The 23,880-nt window shown below is 38.6% G+C and overlaps 2 protein-coding genes and 1 pseudogene across 2 annotated transcripts; all 3 read right to left on the minus strand.

Moving 5' to 3' along the window:
- Nucleotides 1–8,290: 8,290 nt before the first annotated feature.
- LOC138036269 (ATP-dependent DNA helicase RecQ-like) lies at nt 8,291–9,604 on the minus strand (annotated as a pseudogene).
- Nucleotides 9,605–9,784: 180 nt separating this feature from the next.
- LOC138036270 (uncharacterized) lies at nt 9,785–12,086 on the minus strand. Its single transcript, XM_068882608.1, has 2 exons — nt 12,063–12,086; nt 9,785–10,636 (listed from the first exon to the last, which is right to left on the minus strand). Exons 1-2 carry the CDS (start codon nt 12,084–12,086, stop codon nt 9,785–9,787), a joined length of 876 nt encoding a protein of 291 aa, XP_068738709.1.
- Nucleotides 12,087–15,294: 3,208 nt separating this feature from the next.
- Nucleotides 15,295–16,627, minus strand: LOC138036271 (uncharacterized). The gene has a single exon (XM_068882609.1). It carries the CDS (start codon nt 16,625–16,627, stop codon nt 15,608–15,610), a length of 1,020 nt encoding a protein of 339 aa, XP_068738710.1. The 3' UTR covers nt 15,295–15,607.
- Nucleotides 16,628–23,880: the final 7,253 nt, after the last annotated feature.

Raw genomic sequence — 23,880 nt, forward strand, 5'->3', positions numbered from 1 at the left:
CTATCATTTTTAGACCACCTCTCTCATAATCGTTTATTACAGATAAGCGAGTCACTTTATCTGTACCTTTCCATAAAAACTTGAATAACAATTGATTCAGTTTATTCACAATTTCCTTTGGTGTAGGGAGTAGCGAACATACGTAAACGAATTTTGGGATCAAAAAAGATTTAATTATTGTCACTTTACCGTAAACAGAAAGGCCCCTAGAGGACCAAATATTAATAAGTTTTTTAATACTATCCAGCCTTTCAATAAAGTTCTTTTCCTTTAATAGTTTCTGATCATATGTGAAATATACCCCAAGAGCTTTAATCGGGATTTTTGGCCACTTAATACCAAAATGTTCTTCTTTACTTTCTTTCAATGATCCTATCCACATACCCTCAGTTTTTGAACAATTAATCTTAAGACCGGAAATGCATCGAAACCAGTCCGGTAGTTCAAATAATACTTTGGCTGAGTTAGTATCTGCTAATATCTCTGTGGTGTCGTCTGCATGCTGTAAAAGTTTCGTTTCTTGCTCATCTCCGATATAAATTCCTTTGATGTCCGAATTCTGTCTAATGGCGATAGCCAGTGTTTCCACAGCTATTACGAACAGATATGGAGACAACGGGTCTCCCTGCCGAACTCCTCGTTCCAGCGTAAAGAAATTTGATGTCCTGCCGTTATTCAAGATACAGCTTTGTATATTTTTGTAGAATACTTTAACCCAATGAAGGAAATCTGAACCAAAATTGAATGCCTCTAAGCATTTAAAAAGAAATTCCCATTCAACACTATCGAATGCCTTTTGAAAATCAATGAATAACATTAAACCGGGAATGTTTTCTTTCACTGTAAAGTCCATAACATCATAAATAGATCGTATAGTTTCGCCTATAAACCGATCTTTTACGTATCCTGTTTGGTTTGGATGAATAATATCGGGCAAGACATTTTGAAATTCTCGATGCAATTGCATTCGTCCTTATTTTGGTGGCTACATTACCGAGGGAGATTGGACGCCAATTTTCTAAAAGTGAACGATCTTTCCCTTTCTTTTCAATTAGTGTAATGATCGCTTGTTTTTGAGAGAGACATCTCACCTTTTTCAAAGGATTCATTAATGCAGTTCATAAAGCTATCGCTAATTACTGACCAAAATGTCTTATAAAATTTCACAAGCCAACAATTTAAAGAAATCTTTTCGTTACCACATTTGGTTGCACTTGAGTCATATGTTAAGGCTTTCCAATACAAAGTAATTAATTCTATTCTTTACACTAACAGCAAACTATGCAAAATTGGATTTAGAATTAATGATGCATGTACTTTTTGTAATGATGAACCTGAGAATTTATATCACCTTTTCTATGAATGCCCTCACTCCAAAACGTTCTGGACTAATTTCGAATCATACTGGTACCTTCTATCGAATCAGCCAATCCATCTTTCTGCGCAAAACGTTTTATTTGGAGTTTTATCAAAACAATGCCCTTTATCAAATTTATTAAACTATTTCATATTAATTGGAAAATTATTTTTGTGGGACTGCAGAAGAAGCCAAACACTTCCTAAAATTCAAGGACTGCAATCGAAACTAAAGATTAAATATGAAACTGAAAAAAAGATCAACAAAAACAACTTCTTTGAAAAGAAATGGGTACTCACTCCAATATAGTTAATTAAGTTATTTATTTATTTATTTATTTATTTATTTTTAATATGCATGTATCTTTTATTTTGTTGCTCATTGTTTTTAATGTAAGAATATAAATATAATTAGCATCTGTAATCGTATTATTTTGTAAGCAGTGTATAAATTGGTATTGCAAGTTTAAAAAGTAATCATATTGTTTTTGTAGAGTAAGTATTGCAATTGTATTATTGTAAGTAGCACCTGTAATTGTAAGTGCATTGTATTGTAAGTAGTGCGTACGCAATTCAATTGTTAAATAGTTTTGATGGTAGTATAATGGATTTTAGTAGTTGTTAATTGTGTAATTTTTGTAAGTTGTGTAAGTAGATGTACCAGTGTTGTAAGTAGTGTGAATCATAATAAAAAGTTATCGATCAAAAAAAAAAAAAAAATTTAAAACGTGTTCTGAGATACAATCATGCATGTGAAATCATCGCAAGAGTCGATTACACTGCTATTATAAGAATGTCACACAATGTCACAATCCGGTATCGTTACATCTCCCTTTTCTCAAAGTCATGTATTCACGACAAAATCCTGAAAATCATTATGCCACCCTGGTGGTTTCCGGGTACGGGAAGACCTCCGTAATTGTACGGCTGGCTGAGAGGTCACGGCTGTAGGCTGATCGACATGAATAATCAATTATGCGTCCTGGCTTTTGCTGGGAGGCTTTTTTGTCTGTGGACGATGATGCGCGGAATCTTCTTTGAGTGAGGGAGATGGCGGTATCTCAGCCGTTGCTCTGAGCTGGCGCCTGTTTCGACGGTAGCGGCGGCCGGCAACTTTTACTTCATACGAGTGGCTCGGAAGAGTTCTTCACACAATTTCAAAGAGACCATTTCGTGTCACCAGGGAGTTTCATCCTAATCGCTTGATCTGCCTCTAACGGCATTAGCGGTCGACTTTTCGTGTTGTAGCGCTCCTCTTGGATAGCTTTTTGCTTGGCCAACTTATTTCTTGTATGGTGCTCTACTTTTTGCTCCAACAACTTGGTGAGAGTTGGCCACAGTGTTCATGTCCTTCTGCCCATTAGTCCTTGAACCGGGGAGGTTTCCAGACATAATGTCGGGGTGTTTCTCCAGTCTAAGAGCGCTATTAAATGACCTTGCTTGTATGCTAGTTCTTTTTCCAACAATGCTTGACAAACATTGACAGCTATCTCCCCTTTTCCATTAGACTGAAGATAGTGCAAGCTTGAGGTCTTGTGCTCAAATCCACACGTCTTGACAAATGTTGCAAATTCAGATGAGCTGAATTGTGTCCCTCTGTAAGAAGAACTTCCAGAATGCCATGTCTGGCAAACTTTAAATATATGGATCCCCCTTGCCGACGTGCTTCGTTTAAGTTCTTGTACCTCGAAATAGTTTGACCTGTAATCCACCAATGCTTTCGAAAGAATTGCCACTCCTTATGTATCGGACTAACGAGTAGAGGCATCTCTGGGTCACACTCTGTGACTCGTTTGAACTGTTGTAGTCGTGTGGGCGATACAGAAAGTCCATCTTCATGCCGAACTTCTCGTAAGGCATTTACTTCAATACTGTCGCGTTTGGCGTCCTCGGTTGTTAGTCTGTTTGTTAGTTAGTCTGTAGGCGCTGCTGAAGGCGTCTGCGATGAACAGAAGTCGGCCTTTCTTGTACTGAATGTCTCGTGAGTAATTGCATTCTTTGTAGTCGCATAGGTGACTGATATATTGGCTTCTTGAACACTGCTTGTAGCCGTTCATGGTCAGATTCGACGTGTACGATCTCTCCGCCATATTTGTATTGGTCACATTTATGGCAAGACCACACAATGCCTAGCAGTTCTCTCTCGATCTGGACGTATCTACTTTCAACGTCTGTGAGTGCACTTGACGAGTAACACACGGGGTGTCCCTTCTGCATGAGGACAGCTCCCAGACCTGTGTCGGATGTGTAACGCCAATACAAATGACTTTTAGTACATTGTTATCTTTAAACTTTAATACTCAATTTATTCATAGCTTCAAGATATAAAAGTAAACTCATTGTACATAGTTTCTTTCCCCCGTGAGAGTTATGTATGCGCCCTTTCTACAAACTGTTAGCGTTTATCGTCTTTGAGCCTTTTGTCTTTTTTATTCGCCACAGTTATGTAAGTATATTCGTCGTGCTTATTTTGTACATTTTCACTGCTATTAGGTTGCGTACATTTCACTTATAATATTGTAATTTGTGTTTCTTTTCAGTTGAATCGCACAAGCTTGCGTACCGGCACTTATTAAAGTAATTTAATTCGGAATGAAGTATTTTACAGTGGAGGAAGATTGTTGTTCTTGTTTCTGTAGCGGTTTGGGCCGTCTGCAGGATACGTCACACTGAATGGTAAATTCGTCGTTCACGATGTAGTATTTGAGTACTGGAGATTCGGTTATGTTCTTCTTCACTGTGTTAAACGCGACTTCATGCTGCGTCAGCCACTGTGACTCTACGTCTATTTTTCTAATCTTCGCAACGACTCTGTCATTTCGCTCAGATGCGGCATGAACTTTGAAAGGTAGTTCACCATTCCTTGGAAACGCTTAAGGGCGGGGACGTCGTCTGGCTCAGGTAAGGCGACAATCGCCTCAATCCTACGGGAGTCTGGTTTGAGTGCCCCGGAGTGAGCTGGTGTCCCATAAACTGTACGTTAGCCTGAGCATGCTTTCCTTTGTGTTTGTTCAGTATCAAGTTCCATTCCCTGCATCTTTGCATCTGGATTGCCATACATGGCAACCCAGTAATTAGACCTTATCTTGAATAGCTTTTTTACGGTTCTGATCTTAATGATCAGGCCTCAAAATGGTACCTAGGCTGGAGTTGACCTTGTTATAATTCAAACCTCCCTGCTTTTGTTATGTTAATGATGTTGTTCTCATTCTAATTAGTAGGAATTTACATAGTTTTTATCATAATAAGGTCAACTCCAACCTCACTTTCATACTAAGGTCAGGTAACTATGCACACAACTGTTGATTGTGAACTTCGTTTCCAGGCTCCTCTCTCTTCCTCACTCAAGAAAGAACCATGGGTGCGGCTGGCCACATGTCTGCTAGATTCTGCAGATTCCAGAAAATAATTGAAGGGAAGGAAACATTGATAAAATTTTTATCTCAGTAGACAGTTTGGAATATGATATTGCAATATGGCTAGAATGTCTATTTATCTAAGAGAAACTTAAAAACTATATATGTAAGTCCTCTGCTCCCGTGCATATCAGTTCGCATCGGTTGCAGAAAAGAAACTTACTGGGAGACTACTTATAACGTGAGTGCTATTTGGTAGAGAATAATAATTGGATTCTCCTTGCCCAAAAAAGAACTGAATTTTACTATTGATAAAATTAAGTCAAGGAACCAAGTGCGGATTTCATTTTTATACAAAGACCTGAGACTAGGCGCAACCAGGGGATTTTCTCGAGCGAGGAAGAGAAAGGACCCTGGAAACGAGGATGTAAAATGGTCCATTTGTAAATTAAATGCCAGAGAGTCTGAGAAAACACCCTTCGCTTTTTTCCGATTTCGCACTTACTACTTGAGCAACTTTATTTTCATAATTTAATTTGCCATTAAAATTAAGATGGACTTATTAGGCGCTCAATACACCTTATAAAATTAGATATAATTATATGTGACTAGGAAAAATAAGGTGAAAGGAAAATTGCGTAATTTTTCGTGCAATTTGCTGTCAGTGCTGCGCTGTTTCCCCAATTTTTTCTCGCGAAACATCAGAAGCCCTTGGTCACAGTAGGAACAATTTCTGGCCCCACCTCTGGTAAACATGTCTTTAATTCACTGCGGTTTTTATAGATTTCGTTGATGACATAACACACATTGGTGGCCAAATAACAACAACATTCTTGTAGACGTCTTTTTTTCCGAATTTCTATGTCATAGCAAACTAGTGAGATCACATGCAAAGTGCACAGCTTGCATTGTTTATCAAGACCGGGGAGAAATATATGCTCATAAATAAATTCATTACTAGAATGCAGCAGCTAATTAAGAATTCCTTCAATATCTTGCCATTTCCAATACTTCAAAAGTGACGACTGTTTGTGTCAGTAGCGATCAACTTGTTTATCATTGGTTTTATTATTAATTTAGTGCGCTTCTTCATCACAAAATTAATGTGGACGCCACGTTGTACCAAAAAGCAGAACAGAAAAATGTAGTTGAATGGCATTTAGTTAAAGGTCCAAATACAATTTCACAGAAGATTTGAAAGAGTTACCAGTTGCTGTTGAGATTTGATTTAAACAGCTATGAGTGACTTACTAATTAGGTAACTTAAGCAAATCTGTAAACAGTGACCAGGTGCATATCTTTACACATTTTTTGACAGTTTATTTGGAGCAATAAACTGACAGATCGTGAAGACAATTGAGTCACGAGAACATCTTTTCAGGGAGTTGAGTTATTTTATTGTTACGAAGATTTATTATATGACTCGCTCCGTGAGCGGGCAAGATGAAGCAAATCCTGTGATGTGATTGGCGGGCAAGACGGAGCTATCTTGCCATCTCGGGATTTCTTGCTTGGTCACGCAAGATCAAAGATCATTTTTTGGTATTTTATCCCATATAATCCTTTACTGACCAAGCTTGTCCAGTCAAGATGGCTGGATATTGGCCTTCCTCTCGGTCTATAAACACGCAAAAAGAGAACTTGGCCAATATCCAGCCATCTTGACCTCACGCTTTAGATGGTCAATAAGCATGGAAAGTAATGTATGAGGAACCTTCTGCAAAGCTAAGACTGAAAAAGGTATGTGGAACCTCACATGAAATCAAAGAGAAAATACAGGACAGTGTGCTAGTTTTGAAGACAACAATAATAATAATGATAATGATAGTGATGAAGACTATCATAATGATAATGATAATATTATGAAATCAAGAATACTCCAAATATGGTAAACGTTCTCACAGAAAAATGCAATTTATAGAATAATGTTTTTCTCCAGCATTCATTAAGAAAATTCGTCCGAACGTGCGGTAGACACTTCAGCCTAGATAAATGCGAGTTAATCAAATTGTTGGATTAACTGATAGCATCGGAAACCGAAGTTTCCGCGGTCATTTACACCAAATCCGTGCTGGCTAACACGGGAAAGCTAGCCCTACAGATATCTACAGTAAGATAACTAACATGGTCGGTATTACAAACTTATCAGAAATAACCGCTCAAACGGTCCTCGTGTTTCCAACAACATCGGCGGCTTTTTAAACTAACTGCGAGGGACGAAGTTGCTAGCAACACTGATATGGTTAGGGGGAAGGGGGGAGCTGCAGTGTGAGAGTTAATAGGTAAATTAATAACGCCCCAAGAAGGTGAAGTGTCTCCACTATTTTTGCAACTTGTTGTAGCCGCTCCATGAGCGTAAACTAGGCAGCGCTTGGTATGTGTTTGTCCTCCACAAATTCTTGTACTCATTGCCAAACACCCTAACAAATTATCGGTCTGGAAACGAAACACTATTTATTTTTAAAATCAAACTGACTATTTGCACGTAGACTGCACGCAGCCGGACATGTAACTCGAAACCCAAGTCAAACCCTAGAAAAACTCCGTCTGCGCAACGGATCCCAAAAGCTTGTTCTGATATCTCGCAGTTTTGCCGAGATTTCTGTACCCCTGTCTGATTGGCTAGAATCTTACGCACTCTGTAATTGGAAATTTACTCACTCAACAAATCACGCAATCATTTTAATGAAAAGTTGGAAAGAGAGTTCAAAGCCCTAAAAGATCAGTTTTAAGTTGCTTGGCTCCTATCTGAGCAGGAAAACTCGCTGTCGGAATTTCTTGTTTGTAGTTTCTTGTATTTGTCACTGAGACAGTCCGAAAACCGTGAACACCAGAAATATTTATGCACTGTTATTGTGTTGCAAAAAAAAAAGAAGACAAAATTCGAACTCTCAATTTCGGCAAGTGTGTCGAACTGTTCCCATCTCTTCGCAAGCAATTCCCTTTCATGATTCTTAAATAAACAAAATAATTAAACAGCGCCTATTTACTTTTGACCTTTAGCTGTTTAAATGCAAAGCACTTTTTCTCTCATGCAAATAACGGATGCGTGACTTGTCAAGTAAGTGTGCGTCGAATCCCAAAGCCCGTAAGAATCCATCCAATCAGAAAGGGATACAGGAATCCCTGTAAATTCTGGACAAGCTTTTCGGTGCAGTTGCGCAGACTTACTATACCGGTGGATTAGTCTGTCTGCGACGCCGCTATTAGGGCGGGACCCGTACACCAACCGACCTATATTTGCTATTCATACGGAAGTCTCCTTGCAATGGTTATTATGGGTTCAATAGGGTGTTTTCACGCGGCGTCACGGCGGCCACGTTGGTGTCCCTAAACAAAAGAGCGGCGGCCATGTTGATCTCCCCAACGTTAACTGATCCTCTGAGAATTACGCTCTCTTAACGTGCAAATGTTTTCCTTTGTTTCGGTGGAAAAGGAAGGTTACTGATCACGTGAGTAAAAACACTCTATAACACTCCGTTTAAATATTTTATGTACAGTTCAGCTATCAAACAACGGCATTGATGCATGTTTAATTTCAAAATGAGGTCAACTCTAGCCTCACTTTCATACAAAGGTCAGGTAACTATGCACACAACTGGAAATGGTCGACTTCGTTTCAGGCTCCTCTCTCTGCCGAATGATTTCAACAAGTCTGCTTCTGATGCAACAAATTCCACTCCCTCCATAACCTTTGCAGCCAGATCCTTATCTACAAAAATGTCAAATAGCATTGAACCCTCTGATGTCGCTTGGGACTCATGGTCAGCAATTGCACTCTTGACTAACCTTTCAAGGATAGCACGGTTACTTTTAGGTAGAAATCTGACCTTGTTTCTAATAGCTTGGGGGAGATCCTCTTCAGTTCTTTTGAATTTGCCATCGCATATGCAGCAACAGCCCTTTTGTTGAACACTGGAGAATCCAAAGTAATCAAGGAGGAGTGTCTTCTGATCTGCAATATGATTTCATTGATTCTTCTACATGTTTTTTTATTATTTGCAGTGTCAGAATTATTGTAATAAAGGGTAGCACATGATGAAAGTCCTGTACGGCCAGCACGACCAATTTCTTGCATGTAAGCTTCAAGGCTACTTGGTGGAGTTATATGAATGATGTTGGTTACATAAGGAGCATCAACCCCCATGCCAAGAGCTGATGTTGCAAATAGCACCCTCACCCTCGATTGTTCTTTCTTTATTTCTGATATTATGTCTTTCTTCATGCGACTCGTCTGGGGCGCATGAAACTGTGCAAACAGTCTTGCACTGGGTTCTGATGTTTCTCCAACGCACTGTTTGTCTTTCAATACTCTTTCAAATAAGCCATAAGCATATCCGCAGTATTTCAGTTTTAAATAAATGATTGTCATTGGGTAGTTTTCTCTTTGAATTGCCAGTTCATTGGCAATGGGTACAAGGATTTTGTCGTAGCTCTGGATGGGCGAATACAATTGAAGTGTTACCATTAACCACATCTTGAGGAAACTTCGTTGAATCCGGGACCACGTGCTCGCTTGGTTCTTGTTGATTTCCGAACAAGTTATCGGCGGGTTCCTTCTCGTATACAGCAAGCTGTAAGACATCAGCGGTTATCCTTCGAGCTTTTAAGACTTTCAGCTGATCTTCAATGGTGGAATTTAATGGACATACCACAATAACTATGTTCTTGGTGGTCTTCACAGGAATGAAATGAGGTAGAAGGTGAAAGAGCATTGACTTGCCAAATCCAGTAGGTAGGACTCCAATGACATCCTGACCTTCCAGCATACATTCGAAACACTTCATTTGAAGAGGTTTTAAATTTAAAGAAGGAAAATTACCGTTATTGAAAGAAAATTCGATTCGACGAAGCACTGACAAAAAGTTTGGTTTACTCGAAGAGGCCGCCATCTTGAAAGTACAAATTAAGACGTGAGAATGTCCAAAGATAAAATATGTAAATACAAGCGCTAAAATGTAAGTGTTAAAATATTAAAATACTATATAAATAACTTGCACGGATTAAATCTACATGACTGTTGGTTAAAACGCTAAAGCGTAAGTGTTAAGATACCAAAACGCTATAAAGAACTATATAAATAACTTCGCACGGATTGAATCTGACTGTTTGTTTAAAGTTGGTTTAAGCTCCTTTATAAAAAGCATTTCGTAGATGAGGCAATCGAATTTACTTTCGCACTTTCTCAAGATCTTAAAATCACGATATATGTCACTCGGGACTGTTCCATGTTGCTCTTTAATGTGATTCCCGATTGAAGACGATCCTTTCATGTGTTCCTCGACGCGCTGATAGAGGTGTCGGCACGTATACCCGACATAGTTTGCATCGCACAAACCACACTTGTAATGGTAAACAACGCGTTGCTGGTTTATGATAGGCGGCTTCTTTTCTTTCGGTTTGATATGGTGTCCAATCTTACGGCTTGTATACACGGCGTGAATATCAATTCCAATTTTTCGGCCCAGTTCCCCAAGTTGCCTTCGCGCTGAATTAGCCGATCTCTGATCTTTGAAAGGTAACACTATTCTGACAGGCGCTTCATTCACGTTACATGCTCGTGTGGAAATTGCCTCGTCGGAAACTTTCTTGGTGACAAAATTACTGATGGTCGATTGCAGCAGTTGGGCTGGGTACTGAAGTCGGGAGAACGTTTGTGTGAGACGGTCACATTCCAGGTGGAACAGTTTCCAGGTAGATGACACTTTAAAGGCACGATCCAGCATTGTTTTTAGCAATGACTTCTTGTATCTAACATCGACGTGGCTCTTGTAATGCAGCAATAATCCGGTGTCAGTTGGTTTTCTGTATACCCTTGTCTCCAAGCAATTTAGTACACCCAAGAAATTTGGGTGTTCTGAGATCACGTGACCAGCCGATCCCAGGGCCTTTTCCCGCCCCACCCCCAAGCCAGGGAAAAGGTCCTGGGAACGAGGTTGTAAATGATGTCAAATTGCTTTGGAATTGCAGTCAGAGGCCTGTCAAGTACGTTTACTTTTACGATAATTTACTGTCTACTACAGTCTTTTTCGTTCATTTCCCGCGTAATTTCACATCATTTACACGTAGTGTAAAGTTAATGATACGTCATTTGCCGGCACCAAGCAGAACAAACAAAAAAGATCCGCCTTATTGATAACAGTGGGTTTGCTAGTTCTATGGAAAACATTAGGAAAAGCAAAAAACAAAATTAAAGACTTTAATGACCAAATGCAGTTTAAAGGACATGCATAGTTTTATCGAGCTTTGATAAAGGATGTTCACTGTATTGTGATCATATAAAAAAAGGAATTGTTCTCGCATACAAACAGGAATTTTTCGTAACATCCTGACAGTTCTAAGAGTGGAGGACCCCTAGAACTATAAAATAATTTTTTGTACTCGTATTTCTGAAACTTTCACCTCTCATCTCTATGAAAATTAAAACGTGAATTGTTTCTGGGAATTTCCGAGGTTAAAATAGTTTAAAACCGACATTTCGACCAGTTTTACTGGTCTTCTTAAGGTTGTTTAGAAAATGTTATCAATATGGCGGATCTTTTTTGGTCCTTCGGCTTGGGTCAGTCTTAATTTAGTGGAGAAAATGAAAATTTATCCTCAAGTGCTGACGACCTCTATAAAACCTCGGATTTCGCTATTTCACGTTGTTGTTTTGCTGACGACGGCAAAGAAATGAACAAACGAGGAAAACGCACGTGCAGGGCGTGCAAAGCTATTGTTTTTGCCCACAAAATATGCAAATTTGTGACGTTCTCGTAGCCGTAACCGTAGCCGTTGTTTTTGCTAAAGCTCTCTTAATCTGTTGAATTTTCAGCTCAAGAACGAGGCAGCACGGGCTAATTTGAATAAAAACGAGAGAATATTTAAATGACGTCCATTTTGGAATGAGGTCTATTTAACTCAGCTGTGTGAGTCACTTCGTAGCAAAGTTACACAGTTATTTGTGTCATATTAAGTTAAAAGTGTACTTAAGGCAATCCACTTACAGGGAAGATAGACGTGTAAGTCCTGAGAAAGTGCCATTTTGGAGTTGAGTTATTTCATTCTCCGTGAGATCTCTTGAAATGAAAATAACATTAGAAATAAGCACTAAATTCAAATTAAAGAAGAACAATGCAATTAATACCATTTTAGTTTTAATTGCATGGCGTTTTGTTCTTAGCATTCCCGGATCGACGTTGTACTCGATTCTATTTAGACAAGAGCAGTAAAATTAATCCCAATTGTCCCAAAAGGAGTCCATGAACTACCCAGACCGATCAAATCAAAGAAAAAAATGGATAACTGTGGATTTGCTAGTTTATGAAAAAAAATAGGAAAATCTTAAAGAAAAAATAGGATTTTACTGACCAAATGCAGTCTAAAGTCATGCATTGCTTTATTGAGTCTTGATGAAGAAAGCTCACTGTACCGCGATCATAAAGACAAAAACGAATTATCTTAGCATGGAAATAGGAATTCATAAACTTTCATAATGTCCTGTTTTTATTTACTTAGTAGATATAATTACCATTCCGTTGGAGATACTGTCATTTCGTTGAGTCGAAAATCCATGTTTGTCAGCAGCAATTATTATGATTGTTTTATGTGCTTCTTCATTAGAAAAAGGGATCTTGGCTAAGATCAAATCAAAGGTTCCACAGAAAGAACCAAAATGACAGACTAGAATAACATTTAGTGTTTATCTTAAAAGGCTAAGGTTCAAATGCACTTTAATTTTTGACCTGAAAGGGTTCATTACTGTAAAGACTTTATTTAACTTAGCCGTGTGAGTCACTTTGTAACTAAGTCGCACAATTATTTGTGGAGTGGAGAGGCACAAAGCCGTGTCATATTTTAAAAGTTTTTTTAAGGCAATATACTTACAGCCAATGCAGACCCGTGAGTCCTGAGAAAACGTTTTCTGCGAGTTGACTTATTTTATTTTTATCAAGATATCTAGAAATGAACACAAAATTAGAAATGAGTAGGAAATCTGAATTAAACAAGAACATTAAAATCAATGTCATTTTAGTTTTAATTGCCGTTTCCTTCTCAGAATTCACTGATCGTCGTTGTACTCGGTTCTACTTAGACAAGAGCAGGAAAGTTAATCCCAATTGTCCTAAAAGGAATCCGTTAACGACTCAGAGCAATGAATGAAAGACAAAAATCGATAACAGTGGATTTGCTAGTTCTATGGAAAACATTAGGAGAAATCAAAAACAAAATTTTGTGTATTAATGACCAAATGCAGTTTAAAGACATGCATTGTCTTTTCGAGCTTTGATAAAGAAACTTCGCTGTATTGTGATCATAAAAAAAAAAGAAGTGTTCTAGCATGGAAACAGGAATTAACAGAGTTTCATAATATCCTCATAGTTATAAAAGTGGAGGACCCTTAGAACTATTAAAAAAAAAATTGCACTCGTATTTCTGAAACTTTCACCTCTCTTCTCTATAAAAATTAAAATTTGAATTGTTTGCGGGAATTTCCGAGGTTAAAATATGTTTAAAACCGACTTTTCGACCAGTTTTACTGGTCATCTGCTGCTTGTTTACAAATTGTTTTCACTATGGCAGATCGTTTTTGGTCCTTCCACTTGGTGACCGCACATGACGTATCATGACCATTACACAATGTGTAAATGATGCAACCTCGTTCCCAGGACCTTTTCCCTGGCTTGGGGGTGGGGCGGGAAAAGGCCCTGGGATCGGCCAGTGAATCCTTTATATTGATTGGTTGATCGTTTTTAAATAATTTATGCGAATCTTGGCGAAATAAAGCTAATTTATGCATTATGCCGAAATCAAAATGGCGGAAAGTATGTCCACTCCGACGAAGGTTTCTCCTCGAAATCCAGCTTGCCGACTCTGTGGTGATTCTCATGAGAGTCGCTATATGCTACGAATATTCAGCAAAGCTGGTTCAGGAAAAGATCTGTGTGCCAAAGTCCATAAAACCTGTGGCATAAAAATTTCGGAGGACGATACAAGATCAAAGGTCTTGTGTAGGAGTTGTGTTTCATTCGTAAACAAGATGGAACAGTTTATTCAGAGAGCTCAATCCATAGAGAATACGCTGTCGGATCAAAGCGCAGAATATGCTGTCAAGCGAAGCGTACAGCTTTCACCTTCTTCGCTTCAGCCGTCGAAGCGTTTATCAAGGATTACAATTTAAGATATTTTGATGTTGTAATCATCAGCGAAGTTCAATTCAGTTAATTCAGCACAGATATAAACAAAAAAAGAACAAAATGTTTAAAGAAACTGATCAATGTCATGGTAACAACAGAATTTAATTAAATATCAATAGTGTATTTTAAGAGAGTAATTCAAAGTTTGCAGTGTTTACAATAATTTTGATGATGATGTTCTGATCATGAGCAGGGTTCATTTCAGTGCTACATAATTATAGTATTGTGCTCAGATACTGTTCAGTGTCATGGTAACAACAGAAAAAATGAAATATTAATAGTGTGTTTTCAGAGAGTAAATCCAGATATATAAACAGCAGTTCACAATATTTACAATTTGTGATGATGTTCTGATCGTCATCAGAGTTCATTTCAGTTCTACATACAGTTGTATAGTACTAAGCTCAGATACTGATCAGTGTCATGGTAACAACAGAAATAATTAAATATCAATAGTGTGTTTTCAAAGAGTAAATCCAGATATATCTACAGCAGCTCACAGTATTTACAATTGTTATGATGATGTTCTGATCATCTCCAGAGTTCACGTCAGTTCTACACATATTATTGTGCCCAGATACTGATCAGTGTCATAGTAACAACAGAAAAAATTAAATATCAATGGTGTGTATAAAGAGAGTAAATCCAGATACGGTATATCTACAGCAGCTCACAGTATTTACAATTATTATGATGATGTTCTGATCATCTCCAGAGTTCATTTCAGTTCTACACATATTATTGTGCTCAGATATCATACTGATCAGTGTCATGGTAACAGCAGAAATAATTAAATATCAATAGAGTGTATTTAGAGAGTAAATCCAGATGTATCAACAGCAGTTCACAGTATTTTCAAGTTATAATGATGTTCTGATCATCATCAGAGTTCATTTTAGTCCTACTTATATTATTGTGCTCAGATATATGTGTGAAAAGATGAAGACAAACTAATCAGTGTCATGGAAACCAGGGCTCAAACTTGACTTTTTAGTCTACTTGCAAAGTGGTAAGAAGTTTTCCTCTAGAAAACCGGTGAGACCACTAGCCAATTATTTCCAAATGTTTGCAAGACATGGATGATTCTAACTTGCAAACATTTACTAGTGGATATTTTTCTCACTTGCAGATTATCAAAATCACTCGCATTTTGTGAGTTTGCGAGCATTAATTTGGAGCCCTGCCATGGAAACAACATGGAAATAATTAAATACCACTGGTGTGTTTTAAGAGAGTAAATCAGGATATTTCTACAGTAGTTCACAGTATTTATATTTTATGATGAGGTTCTGATCATTAGAGGCACTCATTTCAGTTCTACGCATATTATTGCGCTCAGATACTGATCAGTGTCATGGTAACAACAGAAATAATTAAATATCAGTAGTGTGTACTAAGAGAGTAAATCCAGATATATCTACAGCTGTTCACAGTGTTCACAATTTATGATGATGTTCTGATTATCATCAGAGTTCATTTCAGTTCCACACAGTATTGTGCTCAGATATAAGCAAAGACAAACTGATCAGTGTTATTTTAACAACAGAAATAATTAAATATCATTGAATCAGTCTTGTGTTTAAGAGAATAAATCACAATCAGTAGTTTACAGTATCTACAATTTATGTTGATGTTCTAATCTTCAGAGTTCATTTCAGTTCAACATGTCGTGAGGAGTGTGCTCAGATATAAGTGAACAGAGCACATTATGTTGATGTTCTAATCATTGTCGGAGTCCGTTTCAGTTGTACATATAGCAGTGTGTTCAGATATAAGCGAAAAGATTTGAGAAGAACAGGTTTCATCCCATATGCCGAATGATTTCAACAAGTCTGCTTCCAATGCAACAAATTCCACTCCCTCCATAACCTTTGCAGCCAGATCCTTATCTACAGAAATGTCAAATAGCATTGAACCCTCTGATGTCGCTTGGGACTCATGGTCAGAAATTGCACTCTTGATTAACCTTTCAAGGATAGCACGGTTACTGTTAGGTAGAAATATGACCTTGTTTCTAATAGCTTGGGGGAGATCCTCTTCAGTTCTTTTGAATTTGCCATCGCATATGCAGCAACAGCCCTTTTGTTGAACACTGGAGAATCCAAAGTAATCAAGGAGGAGTTTCCTTTGAGAAGTGTCTTCTGATCTGCAATATGATTTCATTGATTCTTCTACATGTTTTTTATTATTTGCAGTGTCAGAGTTATTGTAATAAAGGGTAGCACATGATGAAAGTCCTGTACGGCCAGCACGACCAATTTCTTGCATGTAAGCTTCAAGGCTACTTGGTGGAGTTATATGAATGATGTTGGTTACATAAGGAGCATCAACCCCCATGCCAAGAGCTGATGTTGCAAATAGCACCCTCACCCTCGATTGTTCTTTCTTCATGCGACTCGTCTGGGGGGCATAAAACTGTGCAAACAGTCTTGCACTGGGTTCTGATGTTTCTCCAACGCACTGTTTGTCTTTCAATAAGCCATAAGCATATCCGCAGTATTTCAGTTTTAAATAAATGATTGTCATTGGGTAGTTTTCTCTTTGAATTGCCAGTTCATTGGCAATGGGTACAAGGATTTTGTCGTAGCTCTGGATGGGCGAATACAATTGAAGTGTTACCATTAACCACATCTTGAGGAAACTTCGTTGAATCCGGGACCACGTGCTCGCTTGGTTCTTGTTGATTTCCGAACAAGTTATCGGCGGGTTCCTTCTCGTATACAGCAAGCTGTAAGACATCAGCGGTTATCCTTCGAGCTTTTAAGACTTTCAGCTGATCTTCAATGATGGAATTTAATGGACATACCACAATAACTATGTTCTTGGTGGTCTTCACAGGAATGAAATGAGGTAGAAGGTGAAAGAGCATTGACTTGCCAAATCCAGTAGGTAGGACTCCAATGACATCCTGACCTTCCAGCATATATTCGAAACACTTCATTTGAAGAGGTTTTAAATTTAAAGAAGGAAAATTACCGTTATTTAAAGAAAATTCGATTCGACGAAGCACTGACAAAAAGTTTGGTTTACTCGAAGAGGCCGCCATCTTGAAAGTTCCGTTTAACGTATGATAATTTAGTACACCCAAGAAATTTGGGTGTTCTGAGATCACGTGACCAGCCGATCCCAGGGCCTTATCCCGCCCCACCCCCAAGCCAGGGAAAAGGTCCTGGGAACGAGGTTGCCGTCCTTGCCGTAAACTGATATGCACAGTATGATCATTCACCGCTGGCCATACGTAGGGAGGCACAGAAAAATGTCATTTCGGCCGGGGACAGAAAAGAATCAAGTGTATTCATGAATTTTTTATCCCGGGATGACATTTTGTCCCGGTGCTGAAGACCGGGATGAAATCGTCCCGGCATGAACAAATTTCACCCCGCGATCATATAAACACCAAAAGCCAAGTGACCAGACACCGAGGTGAGACTCATCCCGGGATGAAACTAGTCCCGCCCGGGATGAGTTCTCTCATGTAAACAGCACCTAAGTCTAAGCACCCACTTTAACAGTTAGCTTTCAATAAATGCGTCGCTACGTCGTTTAAGGTTAGGATTAGAACTTTTAATAACAATTCTGAGAAGACCCCCGTATGAATATCAAATATAGGTCGGTGTATGCCAATCGCCTCTTGTTTGTGAATAATTGTTGCATAAATTAAGTTTGGTAAAGGACGTAAAAAACTCACCTAAATTCGCATTACACAAGCTTAAAGAAATATTGTCGGCTTCCCAAGTTAACAACATTTTACACCGGAATGACTAAACAGCAAGAAACTGCTCTCGTGATATTAAATTTCAACCGACGTATGCAAATAGTTAAAATTTGCACAACACAATAATTCCACAAAGGCAGAAAAATCTCACAAAAACCATTTCCAGTCCATAAATTTATTGAAACAAACAAAATATTTGCTATTAGAGGCCTTCTAATTTCATTCTGTGCGTACAAACAAGTAACACATTTCGTGTCAAAAACCATACGAAACCAAGAGATTATAAAGGTAGGAGAAGTAATCCCTCATAATCCCTCTTAGGTTATTTTTAGATGATATCAATTTTCCCGCGGATAATGTTACCGCGCGCGTTACGTGGAAGTTTCGTGGAGGAGAGAAAGTGCAGCAAATTCTGTATGATGCCACTCTCCGTTTTCAAAATTGAGTTTCATGGCCTGATAAAATTCATTGTCTGCAAGATACAGGTTTCAAACACTGGAATTGCCTTGGAATTGCTTAACTGTCTAGTTTACAGAGATACCAATTTGAAGAATTTCCAATGTATCAAACCGTGTTAAATAATTTTGACAGATGCAGATATGTTTACCTTGGTTGCATTGCGTTACTTGTCCATTTTAGTGGGTAGTAGCCAAAACGCGGGGCCGGGGCCGGGGCCGGGGCCGGGGCCGGGGCCGGGGCCGGGGCCGGGGCCGGGGCCGGGGTCGGGGTCGGGGTCGGGGTGTCTTTTTTTTTTTCAAAATTTTTCGTTTCAATTTTTGTAGTTATTCTCCCGTACTGTTATTTTCTAATGTTCGGCATCTTTCCTTCATCTATGTTGGAAATCAGTCAAAAAATATAAGGAACGTACGGAAGCTTCGAAGGGGACATTCGCTTTGCTTTTCGAAAAGAATTTAATACGTTAAACCAAGTGATTCGCGCGTTAAGTTATGTCGCTTAATTGTTTTATTGTATGGAACTATATTTGCAATTTTATTTACCACAGCAAGTTTGCATGAGTTGAAAGGTGACATTTAATTAGAAATTCAGAAATATATAAATCGAAACTGCAAACGCGCAAATTACTTTTTCACTTTCCTCCGATCAAGAACGTTAAAGGCAATCAATAGAAGAAATCAAACCATAAGATCGTGTAGATTAGAAGACACAAATTGTAATATATTCAAGAAATCAGTTGCATTCTTCTTTTAGCCTATCGCCGGCATTCCAAAACATTAATCTACTTCTGTAATATTTTCCTTTCAGTCGACTAGTTCAACGACATATTGATCGAGCAGCTTGTACGAATAAAAATCTGAAGATCTACAGGATCCTCAGTGGCGTGATCTTGCCTTAAAGTAGTGCCTCGTACATAGGTGCGAATCGCCTAGAGACACAAAAGAATCGCTGAGCTCCACATTTTAAAACCACATTTTAATGTTTACTTCGAAAAAAACGTCTCTGCAATACAATTCAAACGAAGCAGAACAGCCATAATTCCACTGTGGTTGTCACGCAAACGTTCTCAGTTGCTTGTTTTCGCAAAATTGTTTTAAGTGTGGTTGTGCTTTTTCTCGTAAGATTGGATTCGATCCCTTGAAGTCCGAATAGAACTGGCTAGCAAGTTCCTGTGCGACTGACTTTACTACAAACTGTTTGTGGTAAATCAGACAACAACATTGACAACAACACGAACAAACAAGCAAAGAGAACGTTGCATGACTGCGTGACGATCATCGTGGAACTGGGATTCTGTTGGTTTTTTTTAACGAAGTGAATATTACGATGGGACTCTGTCTGGCAGTTAGCGTGTATTCCATAAATTGAAACGAAAAGATTTTGAAAAAAAAAAAGACACCCCGACCCCGACCCCGACCCCGGCCCCGGCCCCGGCCCCGCGTTTTGGCTACTACGATTTTAGTGCGCACTTTGTCATCGTCTACAAAATTCTGTCGCTTACAAAACTAACCCTGTCAAGATACAGTTTGCAATCATATATCATGGAAATCGGTTAACTGTATAATTCACTCTGATACCAATTTTACGATTGTCTAATGTAGGAAACCGTGTTAAATAATTTTGTAAGAGGGAGCTATATTTTACGCGTTCGTTGCAAATTGACTTCAATCCGATCTTACGGTTTTAAAAATTTTTATCGTGCGGTCAATTGAAATTTTCCTGTCATGTGTGGTACTGTTTGAAAGCGTTAGCTGTCTAATTTATGAATATCATAGAATTAAGTCACCATAGTTTAAGTCCGCTAAGAAAATCCAGAACGCGTTGACAAGTCAGGAATATGTTACTTGGTGACTTGATATTTCATTGTGTACAAAATTCTGTCGCCTATAAAACTCGTTACTTTGAAGATAAAATATGCAAAGATATATCATTCAAATCGCTTAACTGTGTTGTTTACAGTGACACCAATTTCAACACTGTCCAATGTACGAAACCGAGTTTAATAATTTTGAAAGATGCAGGTATATTTAACATGCGTGCTTTGCAAATTGACTTCCATCCGATACCACTTGTTCATACATTAATATTTTTATCGCACTGTCTGTTCAAGTTTTCTTTTCATGTCTGATATCTGTCTAATTTATGAATATCTAAGAATTAAGTCGCCATATTTTAATCCCGCGAAGAAAATCAAGAACGCGTTAACCAAGTCAGCGATATATTACTTGTTGACTGTAGTTTGCGAATTGCCAATGTTTGCAAAATTCTGTCGCTTATAAAACTCGACCCTTTCAAGAAACAGACTTCAAACATCAATAACTGAAATCGCTTAATTGTCTAGTTTTCAATGATACCACATCAAGGTTGTGCCATATATGAAACCGTGTTAAATCTTTTTTTAAGGAGACAGCTATATTTAACATACGTGCTTTGCAAATTTACTTGAATCCGATAACACGGGTTCAAAAATTTTTATCGGACGCTTGATTCAAGTTTTCCTTTCATGTTTGGTACTGTTGTAGAGCTCTATCTGTCTACTTTATCACCATATAAGAATTAAGTCATCATATTTTAATCCCGCAAAGGAAACCGAGAATGCGTTTATTAAAGTCAGAGAGATCTTACTTATCGACTATAGTCCTCCATTTGCCATTCTGTTCAAAATCCTGTCGGTTACATAACTCGTTCCTTCCAAGATACAGGTTTCAAAACATAAGTCGTTGTAATCGCTTAAATCTGTAGTCAACAAGTCACTTTCGTCTACAAAATGTATATACGCGTTTGTCTCAACATCCTCCGCCATTTTTGTTTGATGGTAAATCGCGAACGACGCGAATCATTGCGTGGGAATTCGCTCAGCTGTCAACATTGGTAAAAATGGGGACATGTGATTGGCTATCAGTCAACCCTCGTGGGAATACCGGATCCCGCAGGAGATCTAAAAATAACTTAAGAGGGATTACGATGGGAATAGGGCCAGTATGAGGGATTACTTCTCTTACCTTCATAATCTCTTGACGAAACTAGACAGAGGAGTTTAGGAACGAACTCTCTTCTAAAGAACCTTTCCCTTGAATAATGAAGCACAAAATGGACAACAAGCTTTCTTTCAAAGAATTCTTCACTAACGAGAATTAGTCAAATTACCAATGTGTTTTTTCTTTTTGCCAGAAAGCACAGACTGTTCACATGCTAAAGTTAGCAAACATGCATGTGTCCTCTGGCAGCTGTACGTTCCAGTTGATATCATTGTTAAAACAAACCACGCCGCTGTTATCTTTAGTTGCCTATGAAGATTTACCATCGTGTTCAGTTACCATTCTCAGAAAATACATAAGGAGAACAGAATCTTTAAGAGGGTCAGAATCACAACTTCAGATAAGTTATACCAAGCCTCACAGTTCCAGAGCCCTAGAGCTGCTGCATTATCCGCAGCCAGTAGTTTCGGTAGATGAACTATTGAAAACAGCAGATTGGTCTTCAGAATCCACCTTTTCCAGGGTTTATTAGAAGCCTCTACTTTAGAAGCCACTATTTGGGCCTAGTGTGCAATTGACAACTGAAAATGCACTTAAGTGTAATGCGGCTCACAGGAAAATAAAAGTATGGTTAGAGTCAGATGTGTGGTTTTTCTTCTCTTACTGCACGTAGATTGCTTCGAAATCTCATGGGATCCTTGGGTATGGAAGCCAGGTCCCTTTTTGCTCTTAGGTATTCACGGGTCCTTACCTTACACAATTACGAGATTACGTGAAATTGACTTGAAGTCACGTGCGATCGCGTAATTTGCTCATTCCTGCGTAATCCCACTTTTGCACTCTATTTGAAAACTAAACAGATATTAGCGATATTGTTTCGTAAGTAAACTCTTTGAAAACAGTTCAAAACACGCCATTTATATCGACGTCGATTTATGAATACTCTAAAAATGAGCGATCAGGCCTTGGATGCGCAGGGAGCTCGAGTATTGTACTGGTTTCAAATGTAAAGCACTTATAATAACAATTGGCTCATGAAAACTGGCCGATTGTAGTCCGTGATATATGTGTTACGAGACAGATTTTGTAGCCACAGCTTCTATGGTTTAACTTCATTATTCTGGCTTGGAACTTCAGCACTCTGCCGTTGCTGGCAGCCAACGCTGTCATCAAAATGCTAAAAGCTGACGTTTAATATGCATTTGCTGAGCTGTGATTGGCTAATCAATACATTTCCTTCCAAGAATAAAGGACAACAAGGTGACAGCCTGGACGTATGATAAGGTTACCAGGGCGCAGCACCTGAACTAGTCAAATAAGTGAGTGCTACAAGGTTCTCCTGAGTAAAGTACTTTCGAGAGTAAGCTATCAGTGCCAAATACAGCTATAGCTGGTAAAAGAGTTTGAAAAGTTACAGAAACGTGATCATAAAACTCTCAGCAACAAAGGCGGGAAAGCTAGTGGTAAATACTTGGGGTAGACACTTCAGCCTAGATAAATGCGAGTTAATTAAATTGTTGGATTAACTGATAGCTGCAGAAACCGAAGTTTCCACGGTCCTTTAAACCAAGGCGTGCGGGCTACCGCGGGAAAGCTAACCCTACAGATAACTACGCTAAGATAACTAACATGGTCGGTCTTACAAACTCATCAGTCCTCGTATTTCCAAAAACATTGACGGAAATTCGGCATTCCCTTAATGCATTTTTCTGTGAAAAAGTTACTTATATTAACTTCTAGGGACGAGGTTGTTTGCGACACTTGACTTGGTTTGCACGCTTCACTTTCCCATCTTCGTTCTTAGCACCGTGTATTTAGTACGCTTGCATACAATGAAGCCGTCTTAAAAATATTGCCTAAAAACATATGTCCTAAGTATAGTTAATTCCGCCTGCTCGTGTACAAATTGCATTCCTTTTTAATTAGTTGTGGTTTTGAAGGTTTTCTAATTTAAAAAATGAATAAAGTCAAGCACTAAGAAAGAGCAACAAGGTTTACACTTGAGATTGGGCAAATTGAACCTAACCTCTGTGTATCACTGGTATTTATTACAAACTAGACGCTCCGCGAGCCTAAACTGGCTTGCTCTTGGTATGTGTTTGTCCTCCTCAAAGTTTTGTACTCATTACCAAACACCCTAAGAAATTATCAGTCCATAAACGAAACACTATTTATTTTTAAAAATCAAACTGGCTGAAAGCACGTAACCTGCACGTAGCCGGACGTGTAACTCGAAACATTGGTAAAACCTACAATCCTGGTCAAAAGTTGTTGGGAAGGTTGCCCACATCACTTCACTTCACACCTAATTCGATTATTGTAACTATTGGCTGAACTACTTGGGGAATAGCATGCTCTTGTGGCCCCCCTCTCCCATATTCCCATGATGTTGGAGGAAAAGTCACCATTTTGTTTAGTGCAAAATCCAACATTGATAAGGAAGGGGGAGGAGGGGGGGGTGGGGGGGGGGGGCGAAGGGGGCTATCTCAAAAGTGACGCTACCTTCCCAACACTTTTGTCCAGGATTGTCTGAAAACAATTGTAAACAGATTTCGTCGTAAAACACAACATTTACGGAAGATACGAAGTTGTTATTCTCCATAATTACGGTTCGATGGATTATCTTTATCGTTGTTGTTATTAGGCACCATTTTCAGAAAGTGGTATATGCCACATCCACAAAGGCGCTTTTCCGAGGGCAAATTTTGCATATCTAACAACAGCAAATGGAGATATGGTACGGCTCACTAGGAATTATTCTTATTCATTTCGTAAACATTCCAACATTATCATTTGCAAGATTACCCAAAAGTAATATATAGATCGCGATCGACCTTATTTGA

Source organism: Montipora capricornis, unplaced genomic scaffold (genome assembly GCF_036669925.1).
Source record: "Montipora capricornis isolate CH-2021 unplaced genomic scaffold, ASM3666992v2 scaffold_475, whole genome shotgun sequence".
Taxonomy (NCBI): domain Eukaryota; kingdom Metazoa; phylum Cnidaria; class Anthozoa; order Scleractinia; family Acroporidae; genus Montipora; species Montipora capricornis.

What these genes read in the sequence shown, in the direction of transcription:
- LOC138036270 (XM_068882608.1), bottom strand. Translation starts at nt 12,086, where the DNA reads ATGCATGACTTTAGACTGCATTTG. An exon ending in ATGACTTTAGACTGCATTTG is followed by an intron (nt 10,637 to 12,062) that starts GTCAGTAAAATC and finishes CCTCGTTCCCAG; the next exon opens with GACCTTTTCCCTGGCTTGGG.
- LOC138036271 (XM_068882609.1), bottom strand. Translation starts at nt 16,627, where the DNA reads ATGTCTTACAGCTTGCTGTATACGAGAAGGAACCCGCCGATAACTTGT.